Raw genomic sequence first — 22522 nt, forward strand, 5'->3', positions numbered from 1 at the left:
CGTGCGTGGGCTTTCTCTAGTTGCGGTGAGTGGGGGCCACTCTTCATCGCGGTGCACGGGCCTCTCACTGTCGCGGCCTCTCTTGTTGCGGAGCGCAACTCCAGACGCGCAGGCTCAGTAGTTGTGGCTCACGGGCCTAGTTGCTCCATGGCATGTGGGATCTTCCCAGACCAGGGCTCGAACCCGTGTCCCCTGCATTGGTAGGCAGATTCTCAACCACTGCGCCACCAGGGAAGCCCTGTCTATTATTTTTTTGTGTGAATATTTTCTCTAAGTCTGTCCCTTGACGTTTATATCTACAGTGGCTTTGGCATTATGAGAGTTATATTTTTATGTAGGCTGATCTTTTGATCTTTTCCATTTGATTTTTTTCCTTTTGAATTTTATTTTAAAATTCTTCTCTAACCCAAGATAATGTTATTTTTCTTTATTTTTATTTAATTAATATTAATACTATTTTTAAAAATATTTAAGCCTTGAATCAATCTGGAATTCATTATTGTAGATAGATGTGGAAGGAATCCAGCTTTACCTTTTAACACATAAAGCCAGTTGCACCAACTCATTATTAATCTTTTCCCCATTGAATTATAATGCCACAGCTATCATTCAGTGTATTACCATGTCTGCATACATCTATTTCTGGGCATTCTAATTTACTCCGTTAGTGTTTAATTCCTTTTTTTTTTAAGTTCATCTTGTCCTTTCTTACCATTTTTCTGGTCTTACTGCCTGATAGCTGACATCCTTACCTTATGCCTGATTTTCAGAGATAACTCAGGAATTGTTAGCAAACATTAAGATACTCTCTGTAGGTTTTTGGTATACACCCATTATCCCATTAGGTAAGTTCCTTCCTATGCCCTAAGTTTTGAGTGTCCATTATACCCAGTGTTTTTTTCTACACCTCTTAAGGATAGATTTTGATTACTAATTTTATTTCTTAAATGGTTTACTGTTTTTTTCCGGTTTTCTAAACTTTTTGGTTCAATTTTTGATGCATATTTATTTTAAAAATTGTATATTTAAGTTTTCAAATTTATTTGCATCAGTGTGTTTAAAAGACTTACGATTTTTAAAATATTTAATGATAATTTTAATTCCAATTTTATCAGTTATTAAATTGTATATAATATAGAAGCTGATGATTACAAACAGAAAGACTGTGTTCTGGCTAGTCAAATATCTGAAAACCTAAAATTTCAGCATGTGGATCTAGGATTGATATTTTCAAATGGAGATAGTGTTCTCCAGATACTCTGCGAGAAGAGGACACGTACATTTGCTGTAGTGATGCCAGCCATTGCTGTATACCAAGCTATCATGGGCTTTTTTTTCTTTATATGTATTTTTTTCTGTGTGTGTATGGATTAGGTAATGTATTCACACTGGAAAAATCAATACAATATAAACAATATATATAGATACACAAGGTGGATTCTCCCTCGTGTGTCTGTCCCTATCCCTGCAACCCCGTCCCTATAACCCCTTCTAGTTATAGGGAAGAAATTTTTGTATGTGTATTTTTCCATTTTTATTAAAGTGCAGAGACAAGTAAATATGATTTTATATCTAGATAGATAAATATATATACATAAATGTATATTTCTATTCTTATGTGTATTTGTATGTATATATGTGTGAATACATATACACGTGTAAATATGCGTATATATGTATGTGTGTGCGTATATGATGGGTTTATTTTTTTTCTGAGGAACAAGAGCCAAGTTTTTTATTTGTTCATTTCTTGAATCTGAAGTACTCTTTGAGGACATCCTTGTTCTCAGTCACCACATAACTACAACCAGCTTTATGGGGTTTTCTGTCAATTTTACAGAGGCCTACCCATTCCCCTAGTTTCCTGTTGTCATCAACCTTAACTAGGATGATTTGGTGTTCAGCACAAAGGGCTTCCACCAACTTGACGTATGTGTATTTATTTGTACACCCATCTTACCCGAAAGGATACACACACACTATATAATACCTTGTTCTTTACCTTAATTTTTACATGTAAACATATACTGGAGATCTTTCCAAATTAGTATGTAGGAAAACTTACATTGTTTTTTTAAAAATAATTTTTGAGGTGGAATTCACAGACTGTAAAATTTACCTTTTTTTTTTTAATTTACCTTTTTAAAGTGTTAAATCCAGTGGTTGTTAGTACATTCACATAGTTGTGCAGCCATCACCACTATCTAATTTCAAAACATTTTCATCACCCCAAAAAGAAACACCCATAAGCAATTACTTTCCTATTTTTCCTCAACCCCCCAGTCCTAGGCAACCACTAATTGACTTTTTGTCTGTATAGATTTTTCATATAGGTGGAATCATACCATGTGTGGTCTTTTGTGTCTGGCATCTTTCACTTAGCATAAAGTTTTCAAGAATCATCATTACTGTAGCCTGTATCAGTACTTCATTCCTTTTTATGGCTCTTACATTTCATTGTACAGATATATCAAATTTAGTTAATCAGTATTAGTTGATGGACATTTAGGTTGGGTTGTTTCCACCTTTTCACTGTTATGAATAACGCTGCTGTGAACATTTATGTACAAGTTTTTGCATGAACATATGGTTTCAGTTCTGTGGGTATATACTTAGGAGTAGGAATGGAATTGCTGGGTCATATAGTAACTTTATGGTTAAATTTTTGAGGAACTACCAAACTGTTCAATAGACGGGCTGTACAACTTTGCATTATGACCAACAATGCGCAAGGGTTCCAATTTCTTACGTCCTCAACAACACTTGTTATTGTCCATCTTTTTGATTACAGCCATCCCAGTGGGTATGAAATGGGATTTCATTGTGTTTTTTTTTTTTAATTAATTTTTTTATTTTTGGCTGTGTTGGGTCTTCCTTTCTGTGCGAGGGCTTTCTCTAGTTGCGGCAAGCAGGGACCACTCTTCATCACGGTGCGCAGGCCTCTCACTATCGTGGCCTCTCTTGTTGTGGAGCACAGGCTGCAGACGCACAGGCTCAGTAGTTGTGGCTCACTTGCCTAGTTGCTCCGCGGCATGTGGGATCTTCCCAGACCAGGGCTCAAACCCGTGTCCCCTGCATGGGCAGGCAGACTCTCAACCACTGCGCCACCAGGGAAGCCCCTTCATTGTGGTTTTGACGTGATTTCCTGAATGACTAATGCAGTTGAACGTCTTTACATGTGCTTGTTATTAGTACCCTCTTTTGAGAAATGTCTATTCAAATCTCTTTGCTCGTTTTATAGCATTAGCTGTCTCTGCAGTAGTCAATGGCAAGTTGTATACCATTTTTCCATTTATGCCTATGCCAGGTATGAGGGCATGAAGAGCAGAATGGAACTAAGTGTTTGTGGTCCTGGGAAGGTGCCATTAGCCACTATGCAGTGGGTTAGCAGAGTGAGTCCCCTCTAGCCCTCTATGTGATTGCTGACGTGGACGGTGGGCCCTAAGACTCTGAGGCAACACGATCTTTCCCACCAGGAGCAGACATTTTATTGCCTTTGGGGGTCCACAAAATAATACATAACCTGGAGGGGTGCAGATGACACCTATGAGGATTTGTTGTCATAATGCTGACTAGTCCAGTTATATACTGTCTCAATCTACTTTTGCCATTTGGTTTCAGGAAGGGAAAATTGTTGGTCCATTGTGCCATTGCAGATCAGTATTACCCATTCTGGTATGGGGATCTTTTCCTGCCACAATGTAGGTAATATTAAAGCAAGGGACTCAAGAGCGTGCCTGCATCTGGACCTGTATCAAGGGAGTCACCGAGTGATTTGACCCAATGATAGCTTGAAGAAGGTCCAAGTTATTATGCATTGGCCAGGCCATTACAGTGGAATTGCAAGTTGAAAGAGACTTTATTCTGGGATGATAAATCTACCACGGTTTAAGTTTGCCTCCTCTTGCCACAGCTGTGCTAATTCTTTTCAGGGTGTTGTCATCTAGGAAAAGCAAAGGAATGAAAAGAAGAAAGTTTAATGTTCCGATCCCCCTCCCACTCTGTCAGTCTTCTGAGACTGGATTTGCTCATGTTTACTACTTCTGTGGGGATCCATTGCTACTTTTGTTTGACCCTACATGCGTTACAGTTTGTATGTGATTGAAGTTAAGTTCTTAGCTTAAAGTAGACTATCTTAACTATAAGATGTTTAATGTAGACCTTATGTTAACCATAAAGAAAAATCTCTAGTAGATAGACAAAAGGCAAAGGACTCAAAGCATAGCACTACAAAAAAAAAAAAAAATCAAGTCAGCAAGAGAGTAAGAAAGGAACAAAGGAAATACAAAACAGTCAGAAAACAATTAACAAAATGGCAATAGTAAGTCCTTACCTATCAATAACTGCTTTAAAGGTAAATGGATTAAATTCTCCAATCAAAAGACACCAAATAACTGAATGGAATTTTAAAAAACAAGATCTAGCAATATGCTACCAACAAGAGACTTCATTTTAGCTTTAAGGACACATATAGGCTAAAAGTGAAGGGATGGGAGAAAAAATCCATGAAAATGGTAACCAGAAAAGAACTGGAGTGGCTATACTTATATCAGAGAAAATAGGCTTTAAGTCAGAAACTGTCACAAGAGGCATTACAATGGATACCACAGAAATACAAAGGATTGTAAGAGACTACTATGAACAGTTATATACCAACAAATTAGATAGAGGAAATGGATAAATACCTAGAAGCACACTATACCAAGAATGAATCATGAAGTAATGGAAAATCTAAACAGATCCATAATGAATAAGGAGATTGAAACAGTAATAAAAAACCTCCCAACAAAGCCTAGGGCTTCATGGTTTCCCTGGTGAATTCTACCAAACATTTAAAGAAAAATTAGTGCCAGTTCTTCTTAAACTCTTACCAAATATTGAAGAGGAAGGAACAATTCCAAACTCATTTTACGAGGCCAGTGTTACCCTGATACTGAAGCCAGACAAGAACACTACAAGAAAAGGAAACAATAGGTTAATATCCTTGATGAACACAGATGCAAAAATCCTCAACAGAATACTAGCAAATTGAATTCAATATCACATTAAAAGGATCATACACCATGATCAGGTGGGATTTATCCCTGGGATGCAAGGGTGGCTTAACATATGTAACTCAATGTGGTGTACCACATTAACAACATGAACAAAAAAGTCATATGATCATTTCAATAGATGCAGAAAAGGCATTTGACAAAGTTCAACACCCTTACTTGATTTTAAAAAAAAACAAAACACACCTCTCAACAAATTAGGTAGAGAGGGAATGTACCTCAACATAATAAAAGCCATATATGACAAGCCCACTGCTACCCTCATATTCAGTGTTGTTAAGGGTAAAGCTTTTCCTCTAAGATCAGGAACAAGACAAGGATGACCACTTTTGCCATTTCTATTCAATATAGTACTGGAAGTCCTAGCCATAGAAATCAGGCAAGAAAAAGAGATAAAAGACATCCAAATCAGAAAGGAAGAAATAAAATTTTCTGTTTGCAAATGACATTATGTTACATATAGAAAACCCTAAAGACCCCACCAAAACAGTGTTGGAACTAAATTCAGGAAAGTTGCAAGACACAAAATCAACATAAATATTATATGTGGGCTTCCCTGGTGGTGCAGTGGTTAAGAATCCGCCTGCCAATGCAGGGGACATGGGCTCGAGCCCTGGTCCAGGAAGATCCCACATGCCACGGAGCAACTAAGCCCGTGCGCCACAACAGCTGAGCCTGTGCTCTAGAGCCCGCGAGCCACAACTACTGAGCCCACGTGCCACAACTACTGAAGCCTGCACGCCTAGAGCCTGTGCTCCGCAACAAGAGAAGCCACCGCAATGAGAAGCCCGTGCACTGCAACGAAGAGTAGCCCCCACTTGCTGCAACTAGAGGAAGCCCGCGCACAGCAATGAAGACCCAACACAGCCAAAAATAAATAAATAAATAAATAATTTTAAAAAAATTATATGCATTTCTATACACTGAATCTGAAAATGTAAATTAAGAAAACAATGTACAATTGCATTAAAAAGAATAAAATACTTAAGAATAAATGTAACCGAGGAGGTGAAAGTTCTGTACACTGAAAGCTGTAAAATGCTGAAGGAAACTGAAGAACATGCAAATAAATGGAAAGATATTCTGTGTTCATAGATTAATAGAATAATATTGTTAACATGTCTATACTACCCAAAGGAATCTATAGATTCCATGCATTTTTTGACATTGGTCTGAGCAATGATTCTTTTAATATGACCCCCAAAACACAGGCAACAAAAGCCTAAGTAGACAAGTGGGAGTGCATCAAACTAAAAAGCACTTCTGCACAGCAAAGGAAACAACAAAATGAAAAGGCAACCCATGGAATGGGATAAAATATTTGCAAACCATACGTCTTGTCTAGCAATCCCTCTTCTGGCCCAGAGAAATTAAATCAGTACCTGAAAGAGAAATCTGTGCCCCATGTTTATTGAAGCATTATTCATAACATTCAAGATATTGAAGCAATCTAAGTGTCCATCAACAGATGAATGAATAAAGAAATTCCATATACAACAGAATATTATTCAGCTTTTTAAAAAAGAAGGAAATCCTGCCATTTGTGACAACATGGATGGAGCTAGTGGACATTATGCTAAGTGTAATAGATAGATAGATAGGAAGTTAAACTCATAGAAAGTTAAACTCTAGATAGATAGAAAGTTAAACTCATAGAAGCAGAGAGAAAAAAGTTGGTTGCCAGGGATTGGGGTTTAGGAGAAATGATATCTTGGTCAAAGGATATAAAGTTTCATTTATGCAGGATATGTAAGTTCTGGAAGTCTAACGTACAGCATGGTTGCTATAGTTAATAATATGGTAATATACACTTGAAATTTGCTAAGATAGTAGATCTTAAGTGTTCTCGCTACACAAAAAAGGTAACTACAGAGTCAGCCCTCTGTAAGTATGGGTTCCACATCTGTGGATTCAACCAACCGTGGGTTGAAGATATTCTTTTAAAAATTGAAGAGGGCTTCCCTGGTGGCTCAGTGGTTAAGAATCGCCTGCCAATGCAGGGGACACGGGTTCGAGGCCTGGTCTGGGATGATCTCACATGCCGCGGAGCAACTAAGCCCGTGCGCCACAACTACTGAGCCTGTGCTCTAGAGCCTGCGAGCCACAACTACTGAAGCCCGTGCACCACAACTACTGAAGCCCACGTGCCTAGAGCCCGTGCTCCACAACAAGAGAAGCCACCACAATGAGAAGCCTGCGCACTGCAACGAAGAGTAGCCCCCACTCGCCACAACTAGAGAAAGCCCACGTGCAGCAACGAAGACCCAACGCAGCCAAAAATAAAATAAATAAAATAAAATAAATAAATTTTTTAAAAAATTGCAGAAATTTCCAAAAAGCAAAACTTGAATTTGCTGCACACTGGCAACCTTTACATAGCATTTACATTGTATTGGGTATCATAAGTAATCTAGAGATGATTTAAAGTATGCAGAAGGATGTGCATAGGTTACATGCAAATACTATGCCATTTTATATAAGGAACTTGAGCATCCACAGATTTCGGTACGGGGGGTGGGTCCTGGAACCAATCCTCACAGATACTGAGGGATGACTGTATTCAAGGTAATGAATGTGATAATTAGCTTGATTGTAGGAATCATTCACAATGTATATGTATATCAAAAAATATATACAATTTTCATTTATCAATTATACCTGAAAGCTGGAAAAAATTTTAAACCCCCAAAACTAACAAAAATATATAAATAAAACTTCTGTGGGAACTTGGGCTTGTTGAACATCAAGCATCCCCCAGTGGAGCGTATAGAATGGCAATTGAGGTATCCCTACAGAAGCATGGTGAAGATATACTGTAGGCTGTTCCATGTGAATATAAATGGTCCTTATCCTCATCCCACATGAGGACTGAGAATAACAGTGTACGGTTCTCTGGTATGGGCTGCCACTGTCTCAGGGACAGTGATGATATCTGGCATGGCATTCAGCCTGTGATAATCCACTGTCAGTCTCCATGCCCCAGAGGCTTTTTTGACCATTCAAACCAGGCTTTTAAATTGTGAAAGAGTGGTTTATAACGTTTCTGTCTGCAGCAGGTCCTCAATTAACAAAATAATGTCTTTTTCCCCACCTAGTATGCAGTATGCTTTCTGCTGGACAGTGTGCCATGGGTTGGGCAACCCTGGAGGCAGTCAGGAATGCACCAGCCTTCCATAATGGCTTAAATCTGACTTTGTTAGGGTGCATACCCCTTTAAGTGGTGATGGTGTTCAGTACTGCACATGGCCAAATTATCAATGCCCATTATGCACCCAGTAGTGGGAACCATAGTCACCAGCTGTTCAAAAGTGTCAAGGTCATGGAAGACAAGAAAAAACAAGGAACTGCTTGGAGTGTGGAATCCTGGATTAGATTCTGGAACAAAAAAAAGGATATCAATGGAAAAACTGGTGAAATCTAAATTAAGACTATAGTTTGCTATAGGTTAATAGCATACCAATATTAATTTCTTTTTATTTTTCTTTTTTGACCACACCACGCAGCTTGCTCAATCTTAGTTCCCTGACCAGGGATTGAACCCGGATCCTTGGCAGTGAGAACATGGCATCCTAACCACTGGACCGCCAGGGAATTCCCCCAATGTTAATTTCTTAATTTTGATCATTGTACTTTGTTAATTAAGATCTTAATATTAGGAGAAACTGGATGAAGAGTATACGGGAACTCACTGTACTGTTTTTGCAACTTGTCTCTAAGTCTAGAATTATTTTAAAATAAGTTAAAAACTGCAAAGAAATCTTTAACTTTACTTAGTAGATCTGGTATTGGTATTATAATTCTAAAACTATTTTGTATCAAATGAATGGGTAAATATATTGAAGTAGTTGAGAACCAGGGTTCTATTAGAGGGAAATTACACATATGGAATGGGGAAATTGTTACTGGATTTAAATTGGAGGACTCAATATGAATGCATGATTTAAAAAAAAATAATAATAATAATAAATATTTTCCTGCTGTAGCTTCTGAAAGGGCCTAGGAGTAGTAACCCATCTTTTGCACACCTAGTGGCTAGATCTTGATTTCCAAATACTCTTCCCCACTAAAAGAAACCTAACTCTGGGACATGGGAAGTATAAAGTCATTCTGGAAAATCATTTTATACTAGAAACAAGAATGTACTAAAAAAAAAAAAAAAAGAATGTACTGAAATGCTTGATAAAAGGACATAGAAGGCCACCATTGACCATACTGAGACAGCTTAACATCGAAAAGAATAACTCTTAATGGATTATTACACAACAACCAAAAAATTTCATGAGTTCCTAGTGATACAGAAGACGCATAGAAGAAAGAAAGCTCTTCTTTATGGAAAAAATGCCAGCTAGCAAATACAGAAGGAATGAGAATAAGAAAATCACCATTTTACAAGCCCTACAGTAATAATTGATTTGGCAAGAATCATCCATTGGTACTAAAACCAGTGACTGAATGGTTGAAGGTGAACAGGCTAATTAATTATATGGTCTTAAAGTGTTGCTTCCTCTCACTCTCCCCAGATTACTTATCAATTACAAGAGAAACTGTACCTTTACAATGGAGATTGCTGGTGATCACCACTTTAACTAAATAATCATACTCAGTTTCACCAATAGAGGGACAATCTGGTGTTTAGTTCCCCTGTATGTTTCAATAAGAGGTATGTGATAACCCCTGTTATGTTTTTGTCCAAAATATGAAAAGCTGATCTGCATTTAACTATAAGGAGACAATCTGACAAACCCAGAATATGGGATATTTTACAAGACAACTGGCCTGGATTCTTTTAAAAAATCAATACAAATGAAAAAAGATAGGGAGTCTGGTTTTCTGGATTAGAGAAGATAAAATAGGCATAACAACTAAGTGTAATATGTGAGACTGGATTGAATTCTAGATTGGGGAAATATTTTGAAACAATTGAGTAGTTTAATTTAGGATTGTGTGTTAGATTATATTATTGAATTAACTTAATCTCCTTAAGTGTGAATGTGATGTATGGGAACATACATGCTGATGTATAGAAGGATGAAATCTCACAATCATTGCAAATTTCAGGTGATTCAGCGAAAGGTATAATTATATGTAGAAAGAGATACAGCAAATATTGCAAAAAGGATTTAGGTGATTATTCAAGTGTTCATTTTATGTTTTTTCAATTTTTCTTTAAATTTGAAAATCCAAATGAAAAAGTTAGGGATAAAAAACAGCATTGTGGCACATACCTAGCATCCAGAGCTTGGTGTCTAATACCATTCCCCACTGAAAGGAACCAGGACTCGTTGGAGAAATGGCTGATTCCAGAGCTGGGGCAGGATGGGTGTAAGATGAGCTTGGGACATCATGTTATGCCCTAAAGTAAGGAAGTATTCAAAGTAATCACAGGGCATGTCAGCTTGAAGGGGCTTCTGGGATAGTTGAACACCAAAATAATTAAGTACAATAATGAATTATAACTCACTGGGAAAAATAGGAATTTGTGAGTCTATACTTATAATAAATTGGCAGAAAGGAGGTTTCTTGCTTATGGTAGATTAAGGGCAAATTGGTAAATGTGGAAGGAGTACAGAAGCTGGAAAAGCAGCATTTTGCATCTATCATAGTGAAGATCATATCAGGCAAGAATCATCAATTCATGCTAAATCTAGCGGACAGTCTGATGAGGATTGGGGGATTTTCATGGTCTTAAAATCTCCCCAAAGATTGCTTATTAGTTCCAAGGGAGGTAAAAAGGCAGTAATTATACAGTGGAGAAATCGAACGACCCTTTACCCGGGTGGGCAGAATTAGCATTTCCACTGAGGGACAGTGGCAGCATATGCTGTAGATAGGATACCTGTGAAGGGAACAACATCACCTATGCACTTTCCAACCTAGATCAAGTAACGTGAATCTAACCACAAGGAAAGATCAGACAAGTCGAAAATGAACATTCTCATTTTTAGAAAGAGTGGGGAACCGTATTTTTCAAAGACGCCAATGTCATAAAAGGCAAAAGCTGTGGAAATGTTCCAGAACAAGAGAGGCTAAAGAGACATGACAACTAAATGCAATACTTTGCCCTAGACTGGATCTGTTTTGGAAGGGGGAGGTGCTATAAAAGAGGTTATTGTGTCAATTAACAGAACTGACATAAGAAAGGTAACTTAGATAAAAGTACCATGCCAATGTTAAATATACTGAATTTGATAGCAGTACCATGGTTATATAGGAGAATATCCCTATTAGCAAATTCATACTGAAATATTTACGGCCATGATGTATGTAACTTACCTTCAAATAGTACAGAAAAAAAATGTGAGTGTGTGTTAGCAAACGTGTGTTTATAGGTAAAGAGGAAGAGAGAATACATGCTAATGATAAAATAAGTGGGGTTAAACGTTAACAAGTGAATCTGGGTATGCGAGTGTTCTTTGTACACATTTTATTTTTGCAGTCTTTCTGTGTGTTTGACAACTTTCAAACTTTTCTTTTAAAAAATAGCATTATAGAGTCTGGTTTATATATTTTCTAAGGTGATTCAGATGTGCAGCCAGAGTTGAGAACCACCATTCTAGAATGTTAAATCTGAAATTATGTAAGGCCAGGGCTTATTCACATCTTTTTACTGTTTTCACATTTTCTGGAGTGGGGGTCTTCAGAATGGAAGGTGGACATCCCAGGAGATATGCAAGACTATCCATCAGGGTCTCTGAAGAAGATATTACAATTTATATTAAATTTTTATCTAAAATTGAGAACGTGATTAAGCTTCATTAAATACTTGGATTGTCATTACATGTACTTATGTACAATATGTACAAACAGTATCAGTTCACATGATGGAGTGGTGATCAAAGGATGTTTGGATTTATAGGAACTGGTTCAAAATTATTCCATGTCTGGCCCTTGAACACCTGTTGAGTACTTTATCTTACGATATCCCCTCACCCTGTTGACCTAGCAAACTATGCTAGTTGCTTTCCCCTGGACTTAACTTTTAAAATACATTTTAAATGCACACAAAATGCATTTGACCATGTGGAGGCTAATGCATATTTTTGCATAATACAACTACTCAAAGATTTTCAGCCTCATAACAGCCACATAATAACAGATGGAACTAATTTTTCCTTCCTTTATGTCTACACTATACTTTATACTTTTTTGTTTTTATAAATTTACTTATTTTATTTATTTATTTTTGGCTGTGTTGGGTCCTCGTTGCTGTGCATAGGCTTTCTCTAGTTGCGGTGAGCAGGGGCTACTCTTCGTTGCGGTGCGCAGGCTTCTTATTGCAGTGGCCTCTCTTGTTGCAGAGCACGGGCTCTAGGCACACGGGCTTCGGTAGTTGTGACTCGCGGGCTCTAGAGTGCAGGCTCAGTAGTTGTGGTGCACGGGCTTAGTTGCTCAGCAGCATGTGGGATCTTCCGGGACCAGGGCTCGAACCCGTGTCCCCTGCATTGACAGGTGGATTCTTAACCACTGCACCACCAGGGAAGACCCTATACTTTATACTTTGTAAGCATTTCTAACATAGCTCTTTTAATACCTTATTGTAAATAGATGTTTGTATATCTACTTTACCACTAGAATATAAGCTTATTGTTCTTGATTTTTCTGAGCAATTAGAATGTTTCCATGTACAGAGTAGTTAGCTCAATAGAAGCTTTTTTTATTCAGCAATTAATCACCATGTTGATAAGGTATCTATTTCTCCCATAAAAATGAAAACAGCATATATAGTATGCATCAAATATTTTTTTAAGTTTTATTCCTCACACATATTTTTCACATTCTCCAATTGTTAACAATTCAGACTGAACAAAATATACTGTTACAGGGACTTGTATCATTCAAGGATGTGTCAATCAACTTCACCCAGGCAGAGTGGCAGTGGCTGGACTCAGCTCAGAAGATCCTGTATAGGGATGTGATGCTGGAGAACTACAGCAACCTGGTCTCAGTGGGTAAGCGGAGCTTCCCGTGTAAGTTCCTGGAGTTGGTGAAACATGTCAAACCTCTGAAGAGCTGAATTGTTTTTAGTGTTAAGGGTTTGGGTTCAAAAATTCTTAATTGCTTTGGGGCTCTAGAAAGGATGTCAGCGTCTTCGCCTCTGGTGAGAGGTGCTACCCTGCCAAGGTTGAAATAAGCACCCTCATCATGCATGACCGTCTTTAGGCTCCATGAAGCTCAAGTGTCTAGATAAGAGTCCTGTGTCATTTCCCATTGACAGGGTGTCTTATACCCAAACCAGATGTGATCTCCCAGTTGGAGCAAGGAGAAGAGCCGTGGATAACAGAGGTAGAGTTCTCAAACCAGAGCCTTCCAGGTGAGTTATTGTGTACCAAAGGGATGGAAGCTAGTGGAAATTAGATCTCAAATGGACAGTGAGTTGTTTAACATCTGCATTAGTTTCTTAGGGCTGTGGTAACAAAGCACCACAAACTGGGTGCCTTAAAACAACAGAAATTTATTTTCTCACAGTTCTGGAAGCTACAAGTAAAAAATCGTGTCCGCAGGGCCATGCTCCCTCCAACGACTCTAGGAGAGGGTCCTTTCTGCCTCCTCCTAGCTTCTGGTGGTTTCGGCAATCCTTGTCACTCCTTGACGTATAGCTGTATCACTCCAATCCCTGCTTCCATTGTCACGTGGCCTGCCTTCTGTGTGTCATCTTCTTATAAGGACACCAGCCATACTGAGTTTAGGGCCCACCCTAATCCAGTATGACCTCATCCTAACTAATTACATCTGCCAAGACCCTCATTCCAAATAAGGTCATATTCTGAGATCCTGGGTGGACATGAAATTGGGGGAGACATTAGTCAACCCAGTATAAGATCTTTGAAACATTTTTGGAAATCTCTTTTTAGAGACTTCATACCTTTTCAAAATTTGAGGATTATCCAGCCATCATTGCTAAAATACTTAAATTAACACCTTGAAATATCACCCTTCTCACAGGGTGTGTTCATTCTATGCTTAATGTTTATAGAGAAACTTTGCACTCTGACGTTACACAAATCTAATTCTAGGTTACTGCATCTTGAATCTTTACTTCTTCACAATTCCTCTCTTTCTGTAGCACTTTCAGTTGCCAGATTTCCTCTTATTTTCATATACTCCTTTTGACTTTCATCATTTTTAGATATCTTCTTTAGAAATTACTAAACATCTATGATTTTTGTGCTCCTTCAAGTTTCCCTAATCATTCCCTCTTTCCTTTTGTGGTAAAATGCCTTATATTTTTCTGTATCCTGACTCACAGTTCATTTTCTCTTTTATACCTGCTGTTAAGATTTCATTGCTATTTTTTGTGTGTGTGTGCCCAAATTGATAGTTACCTTCTGTACCTTTGTGCTTTATTTGATAGCACGCAAAACCCTTTCTAAAATACCCCTAAACTTGCCTTTGGTGAGCAGAACTAATTTGATCACACTCACCTTTCCTAAATATTTACCCTTCTGTTGTCTGTCTAGTTTACCAGCCAACACCAGTGCTCATCATACAGCATACAGTAAACATTAATTAAATCAGTACATTTTTATTTATGCAATCATTTGTTCTATTCAAGATGTCTGTAAAGGCTCTGTTTTATACCTTCTGCTCTTCTCAGATGTTTTTAAGTGATTAATCCATCTTCAAGGCTTAAGCTTCTCTTAGGTTAATGACTCCAAAGTTGATGGTGATATAATCACCATAATCAACACTTGTATTATAGCCTACAATATGCACCGTTCTAAGCAGTTTATACATATTAATTCATCTACTCCTCACAACAATCCCCTGGTATAAATACTGTTACTATTTTTCCAGGTAAACAGACTGAAGTCCAAAGAGATTAAGTAACATGCCCAACGTCCTCCAGTTAATAAGTGGTACATCTAGATTTCATACCCAAGAAGGTTGGCTCCAGAGACTGTACTCTTTACAGCTATTCTGTGCTGCCTCTTATCTGCCTTATCTTGCTTCTGCCTTTTAAATCAACATTTTACCTGTTTGAAGATCAGCTCTAGTAGACCACTTCATTGATTTTCAGAATGTCAGAGACTAAAGTCATTTATATTCCATTTTATATTTTACTTTATAATGTCTACTCATTTTCCATATTCCCCCTTTATTCATTAGGCTGTTATCCTCCTGTTTGCAGGTATGGAGTCATCTTGAAACTTCCATCTCTGCCATTCTCTCTTATAAATTTTATTTCATTATCTGTTATTTGTTCTTATTCCCCTAAGTTCCCTCAGTGTGCTCAGTTGTCATGAATTTTAACCAAAACCAGAACCATATTATCACATACCCGGGTTCTTATTTCATTTGTCAGATTCGATTACCAAAATTGTCTAATTTATCTTGATACTAGCCTAAGAAGATAAATATGCTTACTATAATTTCCAAAATTTATAATTCTCTTTTTTATAAGGACTATCATTATGGTCCTGTGTTTCCTAATCTAATTTTATTTTTCTCTATTTGCCCAAAACTCATGCTAAATTCCATCTGATCCATATTCTTAAATATCCTGATATATATCTAGATCTTTTTTAAAAATATTTATTTATTTGGCTACACTGGGTCTTAGTTGCAGCACGTGAGATCTTTAGTTGCGGAATGTGAACTCTTTGTTGTGACATGTGGGATCTAGTTCCCTGACCAGGGATCAAAGCTGGGCCCCCTGCATTGGGAGCGTGGAGTCTTAGCCACTGGACCACTAGGAAAGTCCCTACATCTTTTATTAAAGTTTTTTTTGCCTCCCCAGAAACCTTAAATCTTTAATTTTTTAAAAAAATTTATTTTATTGAAGTATAGTTGATTTACAATGTTCTGTTAATTTCTGTTGTACAGTACAGTGATTCAGTTATCATATATATACATCCTTTTTCATATTCTTTTCCATTACAGTTTATCACAGGACACTGAATATAGTTCCCTGTGCTATACAGTAGGATCTTATTGTGTATCCATTCTATATATAATAGTTTGCATCTGCTAATCCTAAACTCCCAACCCATCCTTCTCCTACCCCCTCTCCCCCTTGGCAACCACAAGTCTGTTCTCTATGTCTGTGAGTCTTTGTCTGTTTTGTAGATAAGTTCATTTGTGTCATATTTTAGATTCCACACATAAGTGGTATCATATGGTATTTGTCTTTCACTTTCTGACTGACTTCTCTTAGTATGATAATCTCTAGGTTCATCCATGTTGCTGCAAATGGCATTATTTTATTCTTTTTTATGGCTAAGTAGTATTCCATTTTATATATGTACCACATCATCTTTATCCATTCATCTGTCAATGGACATTTAGGTTGTTTCCATGTCTTGGCAATTGTGAATAGTGCTGCTATGAACATAGGGGTGCATGTGTCTTTTTGAATTATAGTTTTGTCTGGATATAGTTCCAGGAATGGGATTGCTGGATCATATGGCAACTCTATTTTTAGTTTTTTGAGGAACCTCCATACTGTTTTCCATAGTAGCTGCACCAATTTACATTCCCACCAACAATGTAGGAGGGCTCCCTTTTTTCCACACCCTCTCTAGCATTTGTTATTTGTAGATTTTTTAATATGACCATTCTGACCGGTGTGAGGTGGTTCTTCACTGTATTAATAGTTTTGTTAAATCTTTAATTTTGAGTTCAAGTTTTAATTGCTTTCAAGGGACTGTTCTTTACTACTCTAGCTGTATGACTTTAGACGAGTTACTTAATCTTTATATACCTTAGTTTCCTCATTTGTAAAATGGGGATGACATAGAACTGATCTCAAAGGTTGTGAGAATTAAATAGGTTATGTGTTAATTTGTATTAGATGTTGTTATTGTTCTTTCACTTCTTGTCTTCCATTTGCACTTAGGAGGTCTACTAAAAGTTACATATGTTGATTTATGAGTTTCTTTTTCTTACCTTGCTTATAATCATACTAGATAAGTGCGTCTATTTTTCTCTTCCTAATGTTCTTGTGTAACAGAACTATATATTCGATGATTATATAATTGATTGATAGAGGAGTCAGTTGAGAAAGAAACCTTTTTTTGCCCTACTAAAATTCATAAAAATCAGAGATGTGTTAACCAAGATATAAAATTGAGTTAAGAAGTAACACTATTGCAGGAGTAAGACTTCTTTGCATAAAAAGGTAAGTTAGAATATTGAAATTGGAAAAAAAATGGGAATTCATGATTAGCACATGTTTAGTATTAAACAACTCTGATAGACTGAAATGACTGTATCAGCATTCAAAATAAAGCTATTAAATATTTGATCTTGTTGCAAGGATCACCACTTGGTCTGCTTATTTCTTACCTAGCATTAAAGGTCACATTTGGAGAAACCAAATACTTGTATTTAGTGTCTATTTTCTCCCCTCTTTTAATACTACAAAAGGGTTTTTGATGTAGATAGATAGATAGATAGATAGATAGATAGATAGGTAGATAGACAGAACACAACTAATTAAGAGGCATTTGCATTTTCTTCCTGGGAGACTAGGCCTGAAGCCAAAACTTAATCATATTTAAGTACAATTGTAGAGCCAATTCATAACCAATTTAAGATTCATCAGATGTGATTAATTTTCCTCTGTTCTAGAAAAAGTCTGGAGAGGCCAGAACATCCAAGACCAACAATCCAGTCAGTTATTAATCAAAAACAAAACACTGATTAATGAGAAAAATATTTCATGTGCAAAAGCATTTACTATGGGTATAAATCCTGTAGGTTCAAGAAAAGTGAACTCTAAATGTGATTCATATAAGAAAAGTTTGAAATATATTTCAGAATTAATGATCAGTAATAGAAACTGTGTAAGAAAGTTGACTGATGAAGGTAATGTATGTGGGAAGTCACGTTTCAATACTAAGCTTGAAGAATTGTCTGCTGAAATTAATGAATATGATAAAAATGAGAAGGATATCAGTCATAATGAATACCTTGTTCAGCTTCAAACTTTGGAGCCAGACTGTGGATTTAATGAATCTGGAAAACACTTTTACAAGGCAGTCTCTGATAGCCAAAAGAGATCCCATGGTGGAAAAAAACCCAGTAATGAATATGAAAACACTTTCATCCAAAAGTCAGTCATCAGTATATATGAGAAAACTCATATACAAAAGCCCTTTGGAAGCAATGAACATGGGCAATCCTGCACAGTGTCAAAAGTTTTAAATCACAGAGCACATACAAGAGAGAAGCCCTTTGGATGTGATTCATTTGGTTACTCATCAACCATTATTGTACATCAAAGAAATCAATCAAAGGAGACAGCCCATGAGTATCCTCAAAATATGAATGCTGTAATCCAGACAGCACAGCTCACTGAACATCAGAGAGCTCATACAGGACAGGAATCCAGTGAATATAATGAATGTGAACAAGCATTTAAGATTTCGAACTTTAAATATAAGAGAATTGACACAGTGAAGAAACTTTATGAGTTTACTGAGTGTAGGAATGCCTTATACAAGAAGTCTCATTTCAGCCATATTCAGAGAACTCACATAGAGAAATCCTATGAATGTAATCACTGTTGCAGAACCTTCAACAGAAAAGCACACCTCACAAAACATCAGAGGATACACACAGGGGAGAAACCCTATGAATGTAATGAATGTGGCAAAGCCTTTTACAACAAGGCACACCTCACTAGACATCAGAGAATACACACAGGGGAGAAACCCTATGAATGTTCTGAATGTGGGAAAACTTTCTGTGTGAAGTCAACACTTACCGTGCATCAGAGAACACACACAGGGGAGAAACCTTATGAATGTACTGAATGTGGGATAACCTTCAGTCACAAGTCGACACTCACTGAACATCAGAGAACACACACAGGAGAGAAACCCTATGTGTGTACTGAATGTGGGAAAACCTTCTGTGTAAAGTCAAAACTGACTGTACATCAGAGAATACACACTGGGGAGAAACCTTATGAATGTATTGAATGTGGGAAAACCTTCAGTGGTAACTCACACCTCACAGTACATCAGAGAAAACATACAGGAGAGAAGCCCTTTGAATGTACAGAATGTGGGAAAACATTCAGCCACAAGTCTTCCCTTGTTGAACATCAGAGAACACACACTGGGGAGAAACCCTATGAATGTACTGAGTGTGGAAAAACCTTCAGTAGCAATTCAAATTTCAAAGTACATCAGAGAACACACACAGGAGAGAAGCCCTATGAATGTACTGACTGTGGGAAAACCTACAGTCACAAATCAAGTCTTAATGAACATTGCAGAAGACACAGTGGACAGAAGCCCTGTGAATGTGATAAATGTGGTACATCATTCTGCCACAATTTGGTCCTTACTAAATACCAGAGAATTCCAAAAGGAAAGAAGAACTATGAGTATAATCTATATAAGAAATCTTTCTTGCTAGAAGGCAAACTCCATAGTACATCAGATAGCACACCTGGGAGAAGAAGTCTTTAAATATTTTAAATCTCAAAAACCCCAAAATCAAGTTCATGAATCAAATTCATGGTATGGCAAAGAACTGATGAGGTGAAACATTGATCATCAAAGAATCATATAATGAAATACATTAAAAAATCCACTTCTATAAGTAGCTATAACTAATTGTACATCAGATTATTAGTCTATGATTGAAGCTTTGTAGACAGTTTGAATATGTTTTAGCATTTGACGAGATTTCAAAAAATTTTACATCAGAGAATCCATTTAGAGGAATCTTAACATGAAAAACTATATACAAAGAAATAATATATCATCACAGTTTTAATATCAGATGTAATGTGAAATATTTTATAGAATATAAGCCAATATTCTGATATGTATATGGGAATGTTGAAAAATAGGAAGTCCTTTAAAATTTGAATAAGTTAAATGATCAAGGCATAGAATTAAGCATATATAAACTGAGCTGATGTATGCATATGCTTCATCGCAGGAATGATACATGTATTGGATTTGCATATGCAATTCTAGAATAAGTGGGTATAGACTTTATATACCCTTAGGATAGTAAGAATTATTCCCACTGAGTTCTCCACATCATTTTGCCTTAATACCTTTCAACACACTATATATTTATTATATTTGGCAAATTTTAAATATTATACTTTAATTCCTTTTCTCCAACATTTTGCTGACCTCATTATATGGTATTTGTCATTGTTATTGAACAATATTTTTAATAAAGAGGTTTATGATTCCACATGCTTTTTTTTTTTTTTTAAATGGGTAGAGGAGGGGGTACTGGCCCAAATGATGCATCAGAACTGTTAGTGTAGCTTTTTTTTTTTTTTCTACACCACGCAGCATTCACATGCTTTTTTAAATAACGTTTTTATCTTCGAATAATTTTAAACTTAGAAAATTGCAAAGACAGTCCAGAGACTATCACCCAGTTTCCCGTAATGTTATCATCTTACGTAACCTTGGTATATATGTCAAAACTAAGATATTAACATTGGTGCAATATTAGTAACTAAAGGCTTTATTTGATTTCACCAGTTTCCACTAACGGTCTTTTTCTGTTCTAGGATCCAGTCCAGGATACTACACTGCATTTAGTTTTTATGTTTCCTTAGTCTCCTCTGGTCTGTGACAGTTTTTCAGTCTTTCCTTCTTATTTATGACCTTGACACTTAGGAAGAATACTTGTCAAATATTTTCTGGAATATCTCAGGTTTTCTCATAATTATACTGGGGTTATGAATTTGGGGGAAGAATACCACAGAGATGAGGCACCCTCATTGCATCGGGTGAGGGTGTAAAGATAGAAACCTGACTATTCCCTGGTGATGTTACCCTTGATCACATGGTTAAGGTGGTGTCTGCCAGATTTCTCACTATAAAGTTACTGTGTTTCCCTTTCTATACTCTTCTCTTTGGAAGTGAATCACTAAGCCCACACTCAAGGGGTGGGGAACTAAGCTCCATCTCCTGGAAGGTGGGGGGAGTATGCATAAATTATTTGGAATCTTATAAAAGGAAAGTTTATTCTTTCTCATTTATTTATCCAATCATTTATACCATTATGGCCTCATGGATATTTACTTTATTCTCTGGGTTATTCCTTTTGTTGTTCAAACTGTTCTGGCTTTGACCATTGGAAGCTTATAGGGGAACATCTATACCACAGTACTCTGGAAATCTTGCGTGTCTCCGTGTAGGCCTCGTAGTCCAGACTCAATTGCATGTTGACCTGAGTCTTGGCAGATACGCATTTTATGGGGAGCTGTCACGAGACTGCTTCTCTTTCACCTCCTATTATGTGGGAAGCTTCCATGAGACAGTTTCTCATCTGCCTCTCTAGTTCCAGTTAGTTATGGGACTTCGCAACTTGTTCCCTTCTCCCTTGGGTAGAGCTACAGTCTAGCACTGGCTCCTCTGTAAGAGAGTACCCCAGCCATTCATGATGCCCATTCTATGGCCCTATTTGCTCTGCCACCATCCTTTGGGAGAGGAGGCGCAGACAGCTGACACCATGGTGATCTTGTGTAGGTAACAGCAGTCTCAGTCCATCTGTGCTTGCTGTGACCTTACCAGACAAATCTGTGGCACAGGGAAAGCCCACCGAACAGCCGAGGTACTCACAGCTGTTTAGAGACTGCCTGACAGAGCTCTTTCAGGTTGGTTCCTGTGCCCTTTTGACATGCTCCCATCCTTTTGTTGTCATTGTTACTTGTTTTATTTTAATGGACTTAAAATGTTGCATTTGTAAAATTAATTTTCATTCAGATGGTTGGTTTTTCTTGTCTTTTTTAACTGATTTTAATTATTTGGGAAAGGGTGTGTGCTTTTCATAATGACAACATCCCATTGAAATCCATCTGTCTCACCTCCATTGATGGGTAGCTATTTCAAGTTCAGCAGAGAAGACAGAGGCTGATCTCCACCTCTTCAATTAGTGTATGCAAAAAAAAAAAGCAGCCCACACATAAGAGACAGATATGTGTATACCTGAAGCTGTTATTGTGCTGAACCTGCTAGACATTTGCTCAAATTCTTGTATCAGTGCATTTACATTTAATATAATAAATGACCACTGACATAGTATGGAAAGAAACAGCAAAGTACAAGAGAAACAAATACATAGGCCACTTTTCAGGCCCAAGGGATATTTTTGTTAGAGCTAAAATATACTGTACATTTTCAAGAGCTCTCTGAAGGGGAGAAAATTAGTGATACCCAAATATACTAAACTATATATCTGCCTTCCACACTTTTCTTCTATTGGTCAAGGCAGCTTTTAAGCACAATAGGAAAAAAAAAAAAGATAAAGCTCATGGTCCATTCATCCACTTCCTATTATAGTAGTTTAAATGCTGAAGTGTCCTAGAACTTTATGTATTTTTAATGAATTAAGCTGAGAAATTTGTTCTTTGTTCCAGTCTACAGCAAATATTTGTTTATTAAGAAATATATAACTCCTCTCACCATCTGCATAAAATTTGTCAACATCTACCTGTAAAGAGATGAATATAGGCTGATAGCCTGTTCCTATAGGGTCCT

At 37.1% G+C, this 22522-nt stretch overlaps 1 protein-coding gene across 1 annotated transcript; it reads left to right on the plus strand.

The window, feature by feature from the left end:
• The first annotated feature begins 7604 nt into the window (after positions 1 to 7604).
• LOC130705018 (zinc finger protein 33B-like) lies at positions 7605 to 19921 on the plus strand. The gene is made up of 5 exons (XM_057530612.1): positions 7605 to 7619; positions 12877 to 13003; positions 13270 to 13365; positions 17625 to 18193; positions 18347 to 19921. The coding sequence occupies exons 1-5, from the start codon at positions 7605 to 7607 to the stop codon at positions 19472 to 19474; spliced, it is 1935 nt and encodes a 644-aa protein (XP_057386595.1). The 3' UTR covers positions 19475 to 19921.
• The last annotated feature ends 2601 nt before the right edge of the window (positions 19922 to 22522 follow it).

This window comes from Balaenoptera acutorostrata, chromosome 16, assembly GCF_949987535.1.
Source record: "Balaenoptera acutorostrata chromosome 16, mBalAcu1.1, whole genome shotgun sequence".
NCBI lineage: Eukaryota > Metazoa > Chordata > Mammalia > Artiodactyla > Balaenopteridae > Balaenoptera > Balaenoptera acutorostrata.